Here is a 17,066-nt window from a genome sequence, read left to right as displayed (position 1 = left end):
AAATGAAACTGGGTATAAGATATCTGCTAAAACCTAACCAGTTTGATAAATTGTTTTGAGTTACAGCATTTTGTATAGAAATTTCTGGAACCTTAAACTCCTTTGTTTGCCAAGTGAGAGGTTAGTTTTTTTTTCTTTAAATATGCCTATCTGTAGTTGAGCTACCTTGGAAAGACATGTCTAGTGCACTGTGTTTACCTTTTGAAATACTTATCTCCATGCTGTGCAGCGGGCAAAGTCTACTAGTTTTGTACCTCAACAATTTTGTTTTTATGATGGGAAAATTTTGGGACACATAATATGAGAGTCGAGACATAGCTGGCCAACCAACAATTTAAAATTTCAAGGTTTTTGAGATGTATCTCTAAATCATTTGGAGCAAAATGTCTATTTAGTATTGTTTAGCTTTGTAGATTAAGTCTCCCAGAGATTGACACGCTTAATACTCCTGTCTTTTGAAGTTCTTTAGGGACCATGGAGCAAAACTAAAAATAAGGGGGAAATTCAGGATATAGAAACCATATGTGTCCTTTTCTTTTGAGACTTGACCTAGTCGTTTTGTCTGGCAAAGCTGCTGCTGTTGTGCACTGTGACTGACGCTGTTACAAGCAACTACAGCATAATGGGGTAGTATTTCTTCTTGATACTGTATGCTTTGTCTTGTGTGCAATGCAAATTCTGGATGCAGAATGAGTTTCCAAAGTCTATTTGTTCACTTGCTATATTAACAATATATACTGCTTTTCTGCTAAAGTTCTCAAGACTGTGGGCATTTCGTGACAGTGTGTTACAATCTAAGAAAAAAATGTAAATGAAATAAGTTTTTTTTTTCTTTTGGATGGTATTGCTGGAAGAGAACAAATGAACATATGAACATGCCTTGAAACAAATCAACTTGGTCCAAAAATTATGCCATTTAATGTTAGGGAAACACATCCCTGTTTCCCTTGTCTGGATAGTTTTCCAGCAGGTTTTTCTTTCTTCTCATATGTAGAACACACAAACCTGTTGGCATAATGTAAATATTTAGAGCAATCCTGCATGCAGGCCTTCTCAATGATTATTAACATTTTTGTTTATAATGAAAATGAAGGGGTTCATGTTCCTAAAAGTCCCCAAAATTGGCGATACGCCTCCAAAGCAAAACACCAAACCTAGTGGGTTCTATGTTTTACTTCAGAGGAATATTGCTATTTTTGGGGTGTTTCTGGTAACCTTTTCAGGGTTTATTTGGAACAGGCAGGCTTTGCTGCTGCCTTTAACTGGCTTGAATTAAAGTATAAGGTGTGGTATGCAACATCTTTTTTTCTTCTTGAAAGAATTTTCCCAGCCAGCTCAGAGCTCAAAGTTGGATGAACTAGTCCACCAACTCTCATAGAGAAGGTTCTGGGTGTGAAACAGCCTTCCAAACAGCCCAGGGTGATCTTGTGCAGTGATAGCAGCCAATTAGGGACAAAACTACAGAGAGTACAACTCCTTATAAAAGGACAAAAGGTTTAGGTCCAGATCATTTGAAGAACTGTATTCTCCTATGCGAACCTGACCAGGTTTTGAGATCTTTGGAGGAGGACCTTCTTTCTGTCACACCAATCTAAAAGATACATTTGGTGGGAACTCGAGAGAGGGCTTTCCAAAGGGCTGCTCTCAGGATCTGGAACCCATTTCCCAAAGAAGCTAAACTGGTACTCCCCTTATTATCTTTCTTAAAGTAGGTAAAACCATTTTATTCCAGCAGACCCACGAGAAATGGCTTTTTTAAAAAAGGAAGAACAGTATGCTTGTATTTTATATATTGTTGTTTTTAATAGTCATGTTATGAATGAATTTTAATTTTGAGTCTTTGAGCTTTGAGTCTCCTCGGAGAGAAAGGCGGGGTAAAAGTGATGCAAATAAATAAATAAATAAATAATTGCTTTTCAGCATTTATGTCCTGTGAATTTTCAACTGTGTTGCTTTAAGCTGCCTTGTTTAAATTTCCCTGTTTTTCCCATACAGGGAAAAGGGCAGGATATAACAAACGTAATAGCAGTTGGAGACGTTTTAGTAGTAGTAATTCCTGTGGTTAATATGCAGGTCTGACATGAAGGTACATTTGAGTAAACGTTTTCTGTGCCAAGTGATTTGATATCATATATTCTTTGAAGAAAAATGGTAAAAGTAGGCAGTGTTGTGGAAATGTATGTAATTGCCATACTCCAGTACAGGATTTGGGGAGGGCCATTAACAGACAAAAGTGCCCAAGAGTCAAGGTTAGGTGTTTTTACTATGTCCAGGCAGTCCCCCAGTTACAAACATACAACTTACAACTCCTTGTTACAAATAGGGTGAGAGGAAATCTACCTCTAGGAAGGGAAATTCACTCCTGTAAGGGGTGTCTCACCCCTTACATGGTGCCTCACTGATACTTTATCACCAATTCTCATTTCCATGACAACCCCAATTTTCCAATTCAAGTTGTCACAGGGACAGAAGTGAGGTGAAATCTTCTGAACAGGAGCACAGACATCTAAATAAACATTACAGGGGTGTTATTCTATGCTATACAAAACTTTCTAAAAAATGGATGGAGTTACACTACACTGTAAAATGTACCTGTTCTGACTTACATACAAATTCAGCTTAAGAACAAACCTACAGAACCTATTTTGTTTGTAACCCGGGGATTACTAGTACAGTAAGAAGGATGTCTCTCCATATGAACCTGGACTAATCTGTACATTTAGGAGCAAGGTAGCTAGAACTCTAAGGAATTTATGCTAACTTTAAAAAATAATTCTTTGTGCTTCGTTTCTGCTCTGGTCAACTAATCCTTTTAATGCCTACAGTGTACCAGTGTTAGCAGATATTTTGATAACATTTTTCTGTTATTCCACAAAGCTGAGAAGGAATGCTTTCTGTATTACAGATACCTTGATTGTGGATTCTGAATTCAGAGAGCCTTCTTTTATTCCAAGAAGTATCATGGCAGAACCAGATTATATAGATGAGGACAATCCTGAGTTAATTAGACCTCAGAAACTAATTAATCCAGTAAAATCATCCCGAAATCATCAAGACCTTCACAGAGAACTCCGAATGAATCAGAAAAGGTAAGAAATAATGTTTTACTTATATCATCTAATGTGGTTTAAATTTCCAATCATGTGCAAATAAGATTTTTGATCCTGGTGCCTGTTCTCATACACTTTCAAAGTAAAGCAATTTTGGAATGCCTATAGCCCTTTAAATATTGTTGGACTACATCTTTCGGCAATGCCTGCCAACATGGCCAGATACTGAGAGTTGTAATACCACAACATCTGGGAAAACAAAGATTCCTTCAATTCTACCATAAGGACATCATCTTTCATTGGTAGGAGAAAGGAATTTCTTGTTATTTTTCCTATTTAGGACCCAGCAGACTGGTTCTGCACCAAGTAATCAATGCCATTAAAAGCCATCACTAGACTATCCTGGACTATTAATACCCTGTTTCCCCAAAAATAAGACATATCCATAAAATAAGCTGTAGCAGGATTTCTAAGCATTTGCGCAATATAAGCCATACTCTGAAAATAAGACGTAGTGATAGGAATATCTATGCAGCATACAAGGTCGGCTCCCCCTTGTCAGGTCTCGGTCGTTCTGTGTGTGCTGCAAGCTGAGGCATAGAGAGAGACATAGAAAGTGAAAGTAAAAGTTTCCTCAGTGAAGTGAGGAGCAGGACGCTCTGCTTTAGGTATTGTGTGTCCTCAGGGGGAAGAAGTAAAGCTGTGGCTGCCGTTTTACTCAGCACTGTGGGTCTCTCTCCCCCAGCACCAATCAGCAACAGTCTGTGGGTCTCTCTCACCCCCACACACACCAATAAAGCTTCTGCTCCCCAGCACTGACCAACTAGTCTGTGGGTCTCTCTCACCCCACATAACACCAGGGGATAGGGGAAAAGCTTCAGCAAGCAGTCTGCTATGAGCCCAGAGAGATCATCCTATAAATGCAGATTGTTGTACCATACTTAGTAAAAAATAAGACATCGCTTGAAAATAAGCCATAGTGTCATAGTGTGCCTTCTTGAGGAAAAATAAATATAAGACAGTGTCTTATTTTGGGGGAACATGGTACTATTTTGACAATTCCAGCATTCCAAATGAAATCTTTCAGCCAGAGCAATAACAGTATATACTCTTATGTGGTTCTAGTTCCCTCCCTTTTGCATTTTAAAACATGATATGAATATTGCTTGCAAGGACAGTACTGTATTTTTACACAATAGAAACATTTTCTTCTTTGGGGAAAGTAGGCAGAAATTTATTCTAGTCCTTCAATAAATATTTATTGATACACATTTAGAGTATTTATACTTTGCTCTTTGGCTACAAATGCTCTTAGAGAGGCTTAGAAATTATTAATTTGACAGTTCCCTGCCCTCTGGCTTACAATCTAAATAAGGAGACATACAAATCAAAAGGAATGCCCATGGGGGAAGGGATTAAGTCCAATATTTCTGTTTAGTGTTTTACTGAAGAATAACATGAGAGTATTTTGAAGAATCCCTAAGTATAATAGGTGGAAGCAAATAAACATGTGGAATTACAGTTCAGGGAGACAAATCCATGACATTCTGTAAGAGGTTGTATATTTTAGTTTCATGAGACCTGATGTGACTTTGTCCAAAGTTAAGCTCCTTTTAATAAAGTCCTGTTTGTGCAGCATCCATATATGTCAGACTATCAGCTGAATTAATAGTTCCGTAAACAACAGTGCAGTTAAGTGTTTTATAGTAAGAAAATCAATAGCATGACCTTTTGAAATGTTGTTTAGTCCATAGAAGATGTATATTCACTGAGGAGAGAGCAACACAAATCACATATAAAGTTATTTTGATTATTTTTGAGAGATAAAGTCAGCCTGATTTTTCTTTAGCAAGATAAAATAAAGATGGCATTTCCATAATTCCTAGTATGATTTAGCTTTGTAGCATTGCATTTCTATCCCATAGTCTGCCAAGTTCTCAAGCATTTAAAGCTTATTTGTCCATATTTAGAATAATAATAATCAAAGCCTCAAAGATATGCTTCTTGAACAGGCAGAATTCACTTGCACGTACTGCTGTTTTGAGGATTGTACCACATTGATCATGTATTGCACCCTGTATTGATTTTTTTTGCCAAGATACCTTATGAATGATAATAAGCTGCTGCTTGCTGGTCATAGTTCCCTGATAGCATTAGTGAATATACAACTTTTGCCTAAAGTAATTTTGTAGGGTAGATCTGTGTTTTGGCCTAAATCCAATTGCCAACCAAGTAGAATATATACCTTAAATCTATGGAATTTACGTAAGTGTTCACTTAGTAAATTTCCATTCGGTTCAGTAACTCAGTTTTTGATGGGATTATATTGGCTTATTTTTCAGTAGGGGTTTGCCTTTGCCTTTGCCTGTGGCTGAGAAAACATCACTTATCCAAGGTCACGCAGTGGGTTTCCATGACGGAGTGGGGATTTGAACCATGATCATTGCCTAATGCTCAAACCACAACACCGTGGAGGCTCGCTCCCCTGTTTCAAAGACGGGAACTAATATCATCAGAGAGCATTGAGTTCTTTCCAATGCAAATTGAGTCCTCCTGAAAAGAAGTGAAATTTCAGGCATTCAGTGTATGTTTTCCAAATTTTCTTGTTCCCGAACAGGACTTATCAAAGGAAAATTTGGAAAACATCGTGCATTCTTCTTGGAGAGAAACCCAAGAAGGTGATTGAAGATCAAAAAAAAAATAGTATCTAAAACCTCTTTAGACCCAGCATATGTGGATGGATCTCTCTACTGTTATTTACTTACACAAAGAGGAAATACACAGAATCATTTGGTCTTTTCATCTCAATGTATGTTCACTTTCTGGATACAGATTTCAAAATGGCACTAGATGTGTTCCAAAATTTCATGGGCTGGTCTAGATTTTATTCATATGTATCCAGAAGCTCCCATTCTAGCTGAGAGAATCTGGGAATTGTAGTCCAGAAAAGTAAATTTTCTTCAAGCTCTGCCATTGATAAATAGAATGTGAACAATTCATAAAAATAGAAGTAAATCTACATGATATGAATGATGAAATACCAGCACTAAATGTTCAGTAGGAATAATTTATTTAGATAAGCTAAGGTGATGTACAAGAAGGCAGATCAGCAGCAGATCTACCAGATTGTTGATCTGCATATTGATCTTTAAGATAAATGTAACATTTTTCTGTTTTGTCAGTCGCTCCAACCAGATAGTTGGCAAAGTTGGAAAATTAATTTTGTCTCCCTGGTACTGAATATTTCCGAAATGACTATAAAAAGTATATGTGTGTTCTCTGCCAGTGTATTCAGAGAAAATTGAGGGCAAGGTTTTCTCTTTTTTTAATTAACGGGATTAAACATCAAAGTCCAAGTACCACCTTGGAAAATGTTATTAAAGAGTTAGAGAGATTATTTTACATGTTTATTCTCCAATTTTTTAAAGCAAGCTCAGAAACTGAACTATATCCATACATTAACATAAAATCTTTCTGAGTATTCAGAAGTCTTTTCCATTTCTCTTTGTAGGTACACTCTCACACACACACATATCATGCAGTACATTTCTCATCAGTATTTACATTTCTGTCATCATGCTTCATGACAGAGTACCTAATTTTGGATTTACCTCAATTTTCATTGGAATTACAGTTTGCAAGAAGCACATCACATACCTTTGGTGTTAAGCCTCTTTTGCTTATTATTTGGGAATCAAAATTGCATGGCCATCCAGACACTGTTGGACTGCAGTGCCCACTATTTGTCCTTATTGCCTGTATTGGTTAGATGGGAATGACGTTTCAATAACATTTAGAGGAACTGCATAATTCTAAATCTGAGTATCACTTATACAAAATGTTTGGTGCTGGAAGTGTTCTATTTTATGGGCTTGGGGGATTTGGAATACTTACATATACATAATGAGATACCTTGGAGTAGGTACCCATGTCTAAACATGAAATTCATCTATGCTTTATATACACCTTTTACATGTGGCCTGAAGGTAAATTTATACACAGTATTTTATACAATTTTGTACAGGAAACTGAATTTCTGTACATCAGAAAACAAAGGTGTCATTATTTCGATCATCCATGTGAATAATTTTGGATACTGCAGTATAGGCAGTCCCCAAGTTAAAAACATTTGACTGGAATAGTTATCATGAGGAAAAGGTGTATCCACAGAAGCTTTCTCACAAATTCTTGTTTCCACAGCAAGCCATTTTTTTTTCAAAATCCAATTTTCATAGGGATAGAAAGTGAGGTGAAATCTTCTGAACAGGTGCACAGATAGCAAAACAAAACTACCAGGGTGTCAACTCTTCCCTATGCTATCCAAAGCTCTCTCTCTCTGTGTATGTGTGACTGGAGTTACACTTTTAAAATGAACCTGTTCTGACTTACAAACACATTCAAGAACAAACCTACAGAACCTCTCTTGTTTGTAACTTGGGGACTGCCTATATCTTGGAATTCCAGATAAGGGATACTCAACCTGTATTCCCTTTTTAAAGGAAACAAGACTGCTCACTCAGAGAAAACATGCAAAATAAAATAACTTTGGAGATGGGGAATAAAAGGTCAACAGATTGACCTTTGAAGCCTGCTGGTAGCCTGGTGTTTACATTATTTTTCTGGTGTTGTGGAGCAAGGGAGGATGCAAGAAAATTCCAGTGAGGGGAAGTTAGATCGAGGCGCTGTGGGGAGCAGTCCGAGTTTCACTTCCATCACTGAATAGCTTGCAGACACAATGAGTCCTCACACTCTGGCTACACCCTGTGCTACTTGATAACACATTTTCATTTAGGAAGTTGAATGTTTGGAATCTCGCCCACAACTGCCCCAATGAGTAGAAACTGGATTTCTTGGTTGGCTTACCTGTTCTTTTTCCCTGCATTCCAGTTACAGGGGAAAGCCAAGAGTGAATTTAATTTAATTGTCTCAGCATTGCTGAGTTTTTAAGCCGGGTGAATTTGTAATCTGTAAGTTAATTGCTTCTGCTACAATAAAACCCTAACCAGCCAGCAAATTATTGGGTTGGGACTCCTATCCCATGAGGAGCTATTCCCCATTCCTTGACTATGGGACAGCTACTTCTTGGCAGGGCAGAGGGCAAGCCAGTGTTTGAGGCCTTTCCAATTTACCCTCATAAATACAGATGAGAGGGAAACTTCACTATGTTTTCTGCTCACTGTATAGGCATGTATGTATGGTGGAAGCAAGCACTGTTTCACTGCATCTGTTAGTGCCATCACCTTTCCTCATTTCCACTGTTTCTATTTGCCCCACTTCCACCCTTTTGAGAATTATTAGTGTCAGTAGTATCCACTCAGGAGCAGGGTAGCAAAGTTTGAAAGGCACACTCTCACCAGGGCAGTCTGTATAGTGGAAATTGTAGCCCCCAAAGTATTTTTTCCAAGCTTCATATGTGGAGAAAAGTATTGATACAGTATAATAACACCTCAGCAGAGAGTCCAAAAGTACAGGCAGCTGTGCCGATGCAAAACAATTTCTAGCAAAAGTTTACTTTCCAACAGGGACCAGGTCTTGTGTAAAGCTAAGGAGCTTTGCCAGCTCAGGACCAAGCTACCCACAAAAACAGCAGGAAATACAACAGCTCCTTATAGCACATAATCACTGTTTTTGGTTAGGGCAGCAATTAAACTCAGGGGGAACTGAAGCTCATCAAAGGAGGATCATATATAATGCCATAGATCTTGATCATCAAAAGTCTTAGGGTTTGAGTTCTGGCTCCATTACACCAATGCTTCTCAGGGGACTGGCATTATTTATTCTGATGTCCCACAGATCAATGCTATATTTGTGGCATTAACCATTGAGCCCCGGTGGCGAAGTGTGTTAAAGCACTGAGCTGCTGAACTTGCAGACCGAAAGGTCCCAGGTTCAAACCCCGGGAGCGGCGTGAGCGGCCGCTGTTAGCTCCAGCTCCTGCCAACCTAGCAGTTCGAAAACATGCCAATGTGAGTAGATCAATAGGTACCGCTCCGGCGGGAAGGTAAGGGCGCTCCATGCAGTCATGCCGGCCACATGACCTTGGAGGTGTCTACGGACAACGCCGGCTATTCAGCTTAGAAATGGAGATGAGCACGAACCCCCAGAGTCAGACATGACTGGACCTAACATCAGGGGAAAACCTTTACCTTTACCTAGCACTGCACTATACTACTGGTTGGAGGTTTCTATTGGTTCATCATGTTAAATATCATGCTAAAACATGGATATGATTCAGACGGGTTCACGTGCCACAGCTTGTCCAAAGCTGTAAAGTGGACAGAGCTCAGATTTCAGGATTTATTTGTTTGGACAGATCTGAGATCCACTAACTGAAGCCAATTAAAAAAAATCAGCAAAATGTGCATATTGAGAAGAGAGTGCCTCTAAGCACATAACACTGACCAGCCAACATTTTGATACTTCAAATGTTAGCCTGTTCAAATGTATATTTTGACCTGCTGATTCCAAAATTTGCACCTGTTTCCATCATCTAGTTTGTGAGCTACAGAACATATGCCATCTACCTGTCACCATCTGCTCACCCATAGAAAATCATGATAACTATGTCTTAAAAAACTGGGGCTGATTCAGTCTATCCACTGCAGTTTTCTGAACCAGTGTCCCAAATAACCCCAGAAACAGACCTCTGGTATATATACCTAAGATTAAGGTGCCTTCGGTTACATGTTGGCCACCATCACTTTTTATCTCTGTCCTTATATATTTATAATTTTACCCAGACTAGATGTATACTGTTTTTTGCAATTATATTGTCTGTTTTGATAAGGCCAATTAGTTGATCAATAAAATCATTTCCCAGGAACAGAACTAAAAACCAAGACAACATTTTTTGTTGGCTATGTAATCAAACTGTTTGTTTTTAGAGCCAGAAACAAATCCACACTTCCTTTCCCCACAACACTTGTTATGTTTTGGAAAATTGTCTGAGATATGTCATTGCATATTAATTTTTGCCCACCATGGCCTGTATCTTGAAATCCGTTGAATTGAAACAACATAATATAATTCTAATGCAATTTCAAATTACTTACCAGTAATTGTATTAAAACATTTGAAATAGTAATGAAATAAAATATAAATGTCAGGGCCTTGCCACTTATCCCAGCACTTCTGTATTTGCAGGCTTAGGTTTTGTTTTAGCAATCTGGAAGAATATTACTATCTTTTAAAAATATTAATGAAGAAGCAGAATAATCCTAAATGTTCTTTATGAAATGAAAGCAAAAAAATGAAGCAAAGGCTTGGGAGCATTTAATTAGAATAAAACAAACTCTCTTGAAATAATGGCAACATGTGTTGATTATGTTACTGTGTAGAATAATTTGATTTCCATTCCATTTCCATAGATAATGATGGACAGAATGGTGTCTGGTTGGGTCTGTTATCATCTTTCTATGAGGATTGCATAGTTGGAAGTTGCACTTTAGTACCATCTAGTGGCATGTTTTGAGCACCAAGAGAACCTTTCCTACATAGCACAAATTGATGACTAAGAGTGTATCCACACTGTCGATATAATGTAGTTTGACACTACTTTAACTGCCATGGCTCGGTGTTATAGAATTGTGGGAGTGGTAGTTTGGTAAGGCACCAGCACTATTTGGCAGAGAAAACAAAAGATGTAAAACTATAACTCCTATGATTTCATAGAATTAAGCTGTGACAGTTAAAGTGGAGTCAAACTGCATTCCATCATCAGTATCAGGCATGGGCAAACTTTGGCCCTCCAGGTGTTTTGGACTTCAACTCCCACAATTCCTAACAGCCTACTGGCTGTTCTTGTACATATATCATGTAGCTGTCTCTGTAGCTATGCCTATCCGTACTCCTCCGACAAAAACTCCTCACTTTGTTAAGTAGTGCAGGTCCTCAAGCACAGTCATTTCTGGGTTGTCAAAGAGCAGTAATCAGGATGTGTCTTTTTTTAGCTGTGAAATTGTCATCATAGAAAACATGGACACACTATATATCTATGTTTTTCTTATATCAATGGAGCATCTGAAATATGATAAATACCCATGCATGTGAATAATATTGCACTCTAGTAGATTTCACATAGGTGAACCCGGGAAAACCAAGCAAAGTTGTGCCCATTGGATTGTGAAGCTGATGTGATATTTCAAAAGCTAAGTGGGAATGGGGTGGAATGGTGGTGTTCCTCAGCAGTTAATCTAAGAATCTTTGGGTTTAAGACTGCTGTGTTCAACTCAGACTTTTAGATTATTTCTATATTGGATACTTGTAATAATCACGACTGTGCAAAAAAAAAAAACAAACCCCAAACACCCAGCTGTTACTATTTCTCTATGTATTGTGGTATATTCAGAGAAATCTCCCTAAGGTATGTCGAAGACTTTCATGGCTGCTATTACTGGGTTGCTGTGAGTTTTCTGGGCTGTATGGGCATGTTTCAGTACCATTTTCTCCTGACATTTTGCCTGCATCTATGGCTGGCTTCCTCAGATCCATATATATATATACACACACACACCTGAACCCTCCCCCAATGCTTTCTTTCTCAGATAATTCCTTAGCTCATATGAATTGAATCAGTTAAATTTACTGATTCTAGGGTGGTCCAGTGGTCTAGTAGTATAGTGCAAATATGACATCTTGGAGCTTTGTTTCTCAACACTGAATCTTTTGCCTTTTTCCAAGGGGTCTTGCTCCTCAGAACAAGCCAGAGCTACAAAAGGTGATGGAAAGACGAAAAAGAGACCTAGTTTTCAAGCAGAAAGAAGAAGAGGCTCAGAAGAAGAAATCAGACTTGGAAATAGAGCTACTAAAACGACAACAAAAACTGGAACAGGTAAAGGGGAAATGAAAGTTATATTAGCAGACAAGCTTCCAGAGTGAAGGACTGCATTAGACCCCACAGAACAGCTGGAAGCTATTTTGAAATCTTAAAAGGAAGGTAATGAAAAGTTCACAGCATCTGATTGCTGGTTCCACATGTGTTTGAAAACAATTGGTAATAGCAGATTTTAAAATTATAGGGGCAAATACATTGAAGATGGTTTTGTCGATAACTAACTGGCAAGATGGTCAGGAAATGTGTTCCCCTTTTCAAGGTGACCCTGAAAAATGGGAAGAGAATGAGGGGGTCAGATAATTTCCCAGTTCTTCCTTTTTATGCCATTATCAAAGCTAAACCCTATACACCATCTCAAAGACTATATCTAGTTCTTTTCTCTGGTTATAATTTATAACCTGAGAAACATGATTCTTGTTTTCTTTGATTTACAAGTATCCCCTGGCTCTTATTTTTATTCTTTAAATAATCTATCTTGTTTTCAGCTTGAATTGGAAAAACAGAAGATCCAAGAAGAGCAAGAAAATGCACCTGAATTCGTCAAAGTGAAAGGCAACTTGAGGAGGACAGCCCAAGATTCGGAAGACGCTCAAACCACATAAAGGAGGAGCCTTGTTGACTTGAAGCCATTCCCTCATTTTTTGCCAGGGGGGGACTTCTGCAGAAAGCTTCACTCTTTTGCCTGAATTTGGGCAAAAAACACGGTTCTTTACAAGGTCAATTTCTGGAACCTCTGTGTCCAAAAGGCTGCGCGGTCAATGAAACTCGCCAAGAATACTACAGAGATCAGTGGATGAACAAGCAACCTGTTGTCAATTGAAAGACATGTCCAAAGTACTTGACCCGGGAAACAATTTGAGTTGTTACATTGCTTGCTTGTTCCTTATCCCAGTTTAGTGGGCATCTCAGGCTAGTGTGTATAGACATTTTGTTGCTCCTACTTTGTGAAGTTCTGCTATGCAGAAAAACAAAGTTTTCTGAAACCACTTTTCTGTACATCCTGTGTGTGGAATGTCTGCTTCAAAAATGACCAGTTCTTTTCCCATTGTCAGACAGTAGTGTAGTTTCCTTTAGACTTGAAGTTTGTTTTATTTTGTCCAGTGCTAGTGTGTGGGCAATACTGACATTATCATGGATAATGATTAAAAAGTAGAAAAAAGCTTAATGTTTTCTATCATTAAGCAAGTAAAATATGTTAACAAGTCACCTCTGCCTGCATTTGTAGTGAAGTTCTGTTTCCTGGAACTCTCTCAAAAGAGCAGCTGGTTCCTCTCTTTTCCCATCCACCCCACACTGACATTATTAGGCATCCTCATTTAGCACATGATTCCTCTTGTGCAGTGTCACTAACAGTGTCTACATTGCCATTGACTTTTTCTCTGATTCTTTTTCTTGCTTTTTCCCTCAGTACCCAAATAATTACTCAACTAATTTTGTGTCTTTGGGCTGCCTGAGTTTGATTGTGTGCCTAGACATCAGCTTCTGATATCACACAACATACCACTTCACACAACGTTTCTGAGAAAATTGTTCAAAGAAGGAAATGTTTGAAAACCACCCAGTTTTGTGCTAAAACCGGAACACACGTATCTTTGGAACATACTCTTTGCTCTCCAGGTATTTTATTGCTCTGTTTAGTTCTGTGGTGAGCAGTTTGTCCTAGCCAACTTAGCCAGAGGTGAGAAATGATGGAAGTGGTGGGTCATTAACATCAGAAAGGCCACTAGTCTATACGCTGCTGTAGTGGGACTGATAAAAGAATGCCTGCCAATACCTGACTACAAGTAGGATATTCAAATTATGTTGCATTCCAGGGCTGGTCCATTTATATTTACTTGAAAGAAAGTTGCTCAGTTCTAGGTAAGCAAGTGTAGGATTGCAGTCACATTTGAGAATGCTTTTAGGGTTCTTCTGATCACTTTCTTTTATGAAGCTTCATTCTGGTTTCCTTTCTCATTAGGTGGAATAACATTGAACATGTATTGCCAGTAAAATAAAACTCGTAGTGCAAGCAGTATAGAGCAACATGTGGCCCTTCAAATGTTGTTGGGCTATTAAACCTAGGCAATAAAGTCATTGGTGAGAGATGGGAGGTGTAGTTGTCCAGCAAAACATAGAGCAGTGGTTCTTAACCTGTGGGTCGCCAGATGTTTTGGCCTTCAACTCCCATGAATCCTAACAGCTGGTAAACTGGCTGGGATTTCTGGGAATTGTAGGCCAAAATACCTGGGGGCCCACAGGATGAGAACTACTGACTTAGAGGGACATAAATTGCTCACCCTAGTGTCAGGTTTTTATTAGGCATGGCCTTAAGCCATAATTTGACCAATATTTGAGCCTGTCTACTTTTCCAGCTAGATTTCATAAATGTTTTAATTATATTTTAGTTGCATGATTTTTCAGAGGAATTCCCAGAGTAAATTATGGGTTAGTGACAACATCTGGGCATGGTCTTTAGATGGCTTTTTGTGGTTTTCACTCGAGCATGGGAGCAATCACATGCGTCTTCAGGGTGTCTTAGCTGCAGATGTATGTGCACACACACACACATATATAACTGGAAATAGAAGTAAACATAAATAATGGATGTATACTTCCTGTTCTAAATGTGATCATGATTGTTTCAACATTGATTTTAGTCTTCAAACAGGTGTGCAAACGGTTCCTTGCGCTTTTGTGAGTTTTTCTGGTATGCCAATGAATGAGTGACACTGGCGGCTATAATTCTGCAAATCCAACTTTTCATGAAGGCTCAGATATGCATACTTTGCAAAGGTTAATTACTAAATTCATCTTCCAACATTTCCAGCCAATATGGCCACTGGTGAAGATGGTTTAGAAGTTTTAGTCCCAAAAGTATTTTTTTCCAAGCTTCATATGTGGAGAAAAGTATTGATATGGATATAGGTTATAAAGTATCCCATTCAGTAGCTGCTTATATCAACGTGAGATAGGAATCAGGCCTATGATTTTGCTTCAGAAAGCTGAGCACCAATGTCATCAAAGCATAATGCTTGACAGTGTTTGTTGCCAGCACCAACTTGTATAAGTGATGTGTTTTATCATAGCTGGAGGCACAGTAAACTGAGGGGGACGAATCAATATTAGCTGTGGAAAGTAGCATTGACATGAAGAGCCTTCCTTTAGCATGATGCTTTGCACTTTGTCAGAAATCATGCAGCTCTTTTGAGAGTAAAAAGGCATTATAAATCCATGTCAATGATAAATATGTTTTGTTGTGATTTAATTTATTTCTAATTTAAATCCTGTCACAATGTATTTTATCAGTCACCACTTGAATTAATAATTCCCCATGCACTATTAGAAGAAGAAAAATAGGAAGACCACTGCTACTGTTGAGTTACTTGACCTCAATAAAGGCAAAATACAAGATCTCCACTTCAAAGATGCTAGGTTCCTTTTAGTAGCAGAATATTGCATCTTTTTTAAAGTGTCATTTCCCTTTATTTCCCTTCAAGAAAACTTTGAAAGAGGTTTCTAACTTAAAATAGCCCATAGTTCTATAGTGGTAATACAGTCAGGTTTGCCACTGCCACACCAAGCTGCACACAGCAGATGGGAGCACTCAGAAAAACATGCCTTGATGCTGTTAAATGTTTCCCTTCCTCTCCTACTAAATTTACCCTTACTTCCTTAGAAAATTGGCCTTTTAGATTCAAATTCCACAGCCAGTCTTTAATGAGCATTTTAATGTATTCACAACAAGTTGGTGTCAAAATATAAGTAGATTCTGAACCAAAGGCCTATGGACACAACGAAGAGCCCTTGGATTTTACCAAGTTGGGGATCAGACATTTACTTGGATCTACTGTTTAATTATTCTGTTCCATAAGTCATGTAGATGTGATCAACTGGCTCTTAAAGAAAGGACAGAAGAGTGGGAAAGGCCCTGCTTTATAGATATGTCAGTAGGTAATAGATTTGGGATGGAGTGGGAAGTAATATTACTATACTACTAATAGAACACAAACTTACTTTTAGTCCATTTAGGAAATCCTCTGGGCTTCTATTTGTGTAGAAGTTCAGAATTGTTTTGTGTTTATTGGTCAAAAAATGATGTTTAAAAATCAGGATTTGGCAGATACTCCAGAACTCTTTATTCACAGCAGTGGGGACTGATAACTCTCATGGCAAAGATTGTTTCACAGCCATACGAATTTTTTCTCCGTATGTTCCATCTGCGTAGTATTTTCAATTGAGCGGTCTTAATTTAAAACTGGTTGTCTGTTCTAAGTTAAGTCATGTTAAATCTTCTGCTATACGTTCATTTGTTTCTGAGTGTACATATATAAATATTCAAAAGGGAGCCTTAATGGGATTTGTTTTCATAATTTAATAATTTTTTGTATTTGCTCTTGCTTATTTGTTTTTAACAAAGTGTTACAAAAATGAGGGTGGAATTCTTAGAACCAAAGTTAATACTTAATAAAAAAAAATCTGCGAAATGCTTGGAATATGCAATGGTATGACTGTATGACCTTGAACTCTGCTGCATTTAATGTTCTCTTTGGTCATTAAATTTGAATTCTGTCTCTCTTCTTGGATTTTCAAGGTCACACTGGGTGATTACTTCCAAATTACATCCATGGTTGTGCACATGCAACGTATCATTGATTAACAGAATTAGTTGGCTAAAGGTCATTTCATTTTCTTGACTTTTGCTTTGCATTCATGTGTTTTGAACAAGATTTTTTTTATTCTCACAGTAGAGTCTTTAATAACATAAGAATAAATTGTACTGATCTATTCAGGCTTTTTTAAAATGGATACTGATGAATGTATCCCTGGAAACTACCATTTTAAACTCTTCTTTAAATTTGCCCCACATATTTAAATGGACCCTTTCAATTTTCAATAATTTTCAATAATCTGAATCATGGTTCATCTTTCAGGATTGGAGCCTAAGCACTGATGTTGCTGAATCTTCAGATTATATATTGGTCCAAGTGTTGCTGTGTTTGAAAATATTGGACACAATCTAGTCCAAGCTCAATGTGCTGAGGATTTTAAGAGAAACACACACACTTAATGTCTCCTCATGTGGATGCATGCAAAACAAGCATGCATCACATTGCCTTGATCTTACATGAGTTCAGTAAACATAATTCTTAATAAAGCCAATACCTTATTTTAAATAGGTTTTTGAGCTGCTGAACTGGTAT

At 37.9% G+C, this 17,066-nt stretch overlaps 1 protein-coding gene across 6 annotated transcripts in view; it reads left to right on the top strand.

Annotated features, from left to right (window-relative positions):
• Window positions 1-16,448, top strand: part of fam107b (family with sequence similarity 107 member B) — a 165,454-nt gene extending 149,006 nt beyond the window's left edge. For 5 of the 6 annotated variants that reach the window (XM_062981799.1, XM_003227984.4, XM_062981798.1 and 2 more), the window contains 3 exons: window positions 2,906-3,089; window positions 11,730-11,880; window positions 12,369-16,448. In XM_062981799.1, coding sequence (XP_062837869.1) covers window positions 2,906-3,089; window positions 11,730-11,880; window positions 12,369-12,485 — 452 coding nt within the window. In that variant the 3' untranslated portion in view covers window positions 12,486-16,448. Of the gene's footprint in view, window positions 1-29; window positions 121-2,905; window positions 3,090-11,729; window positions 11,881-12,368 lie in introns of those variants that run through there. The other variant, XM_062981801.1, reaches the window with a different exon arrangement.
• Window positions 16,449-17,066: the final 618 nt, after the last annotated feature.

The sequence above is a fragment of the Anolis carolinensis genome, chromosome 5, assembly GCF_035594765.1.
Source record: "Anolis carolinensis isolate JA03-04 chromosome 5, rAnoCar3.1.pri, whole genome shotgun sequence".
NCBI classification, from domain to species: Eukaryota; Metazoa; Chordata; class Lepidosauria; order Squamata; family Dactyloidae; genus Anolis; species Anolis carolinensis.
Note: the sequence above shows the minus strand (reverse complement) of the source record. Positions and strands in the feature narration are given on the sequence as shown.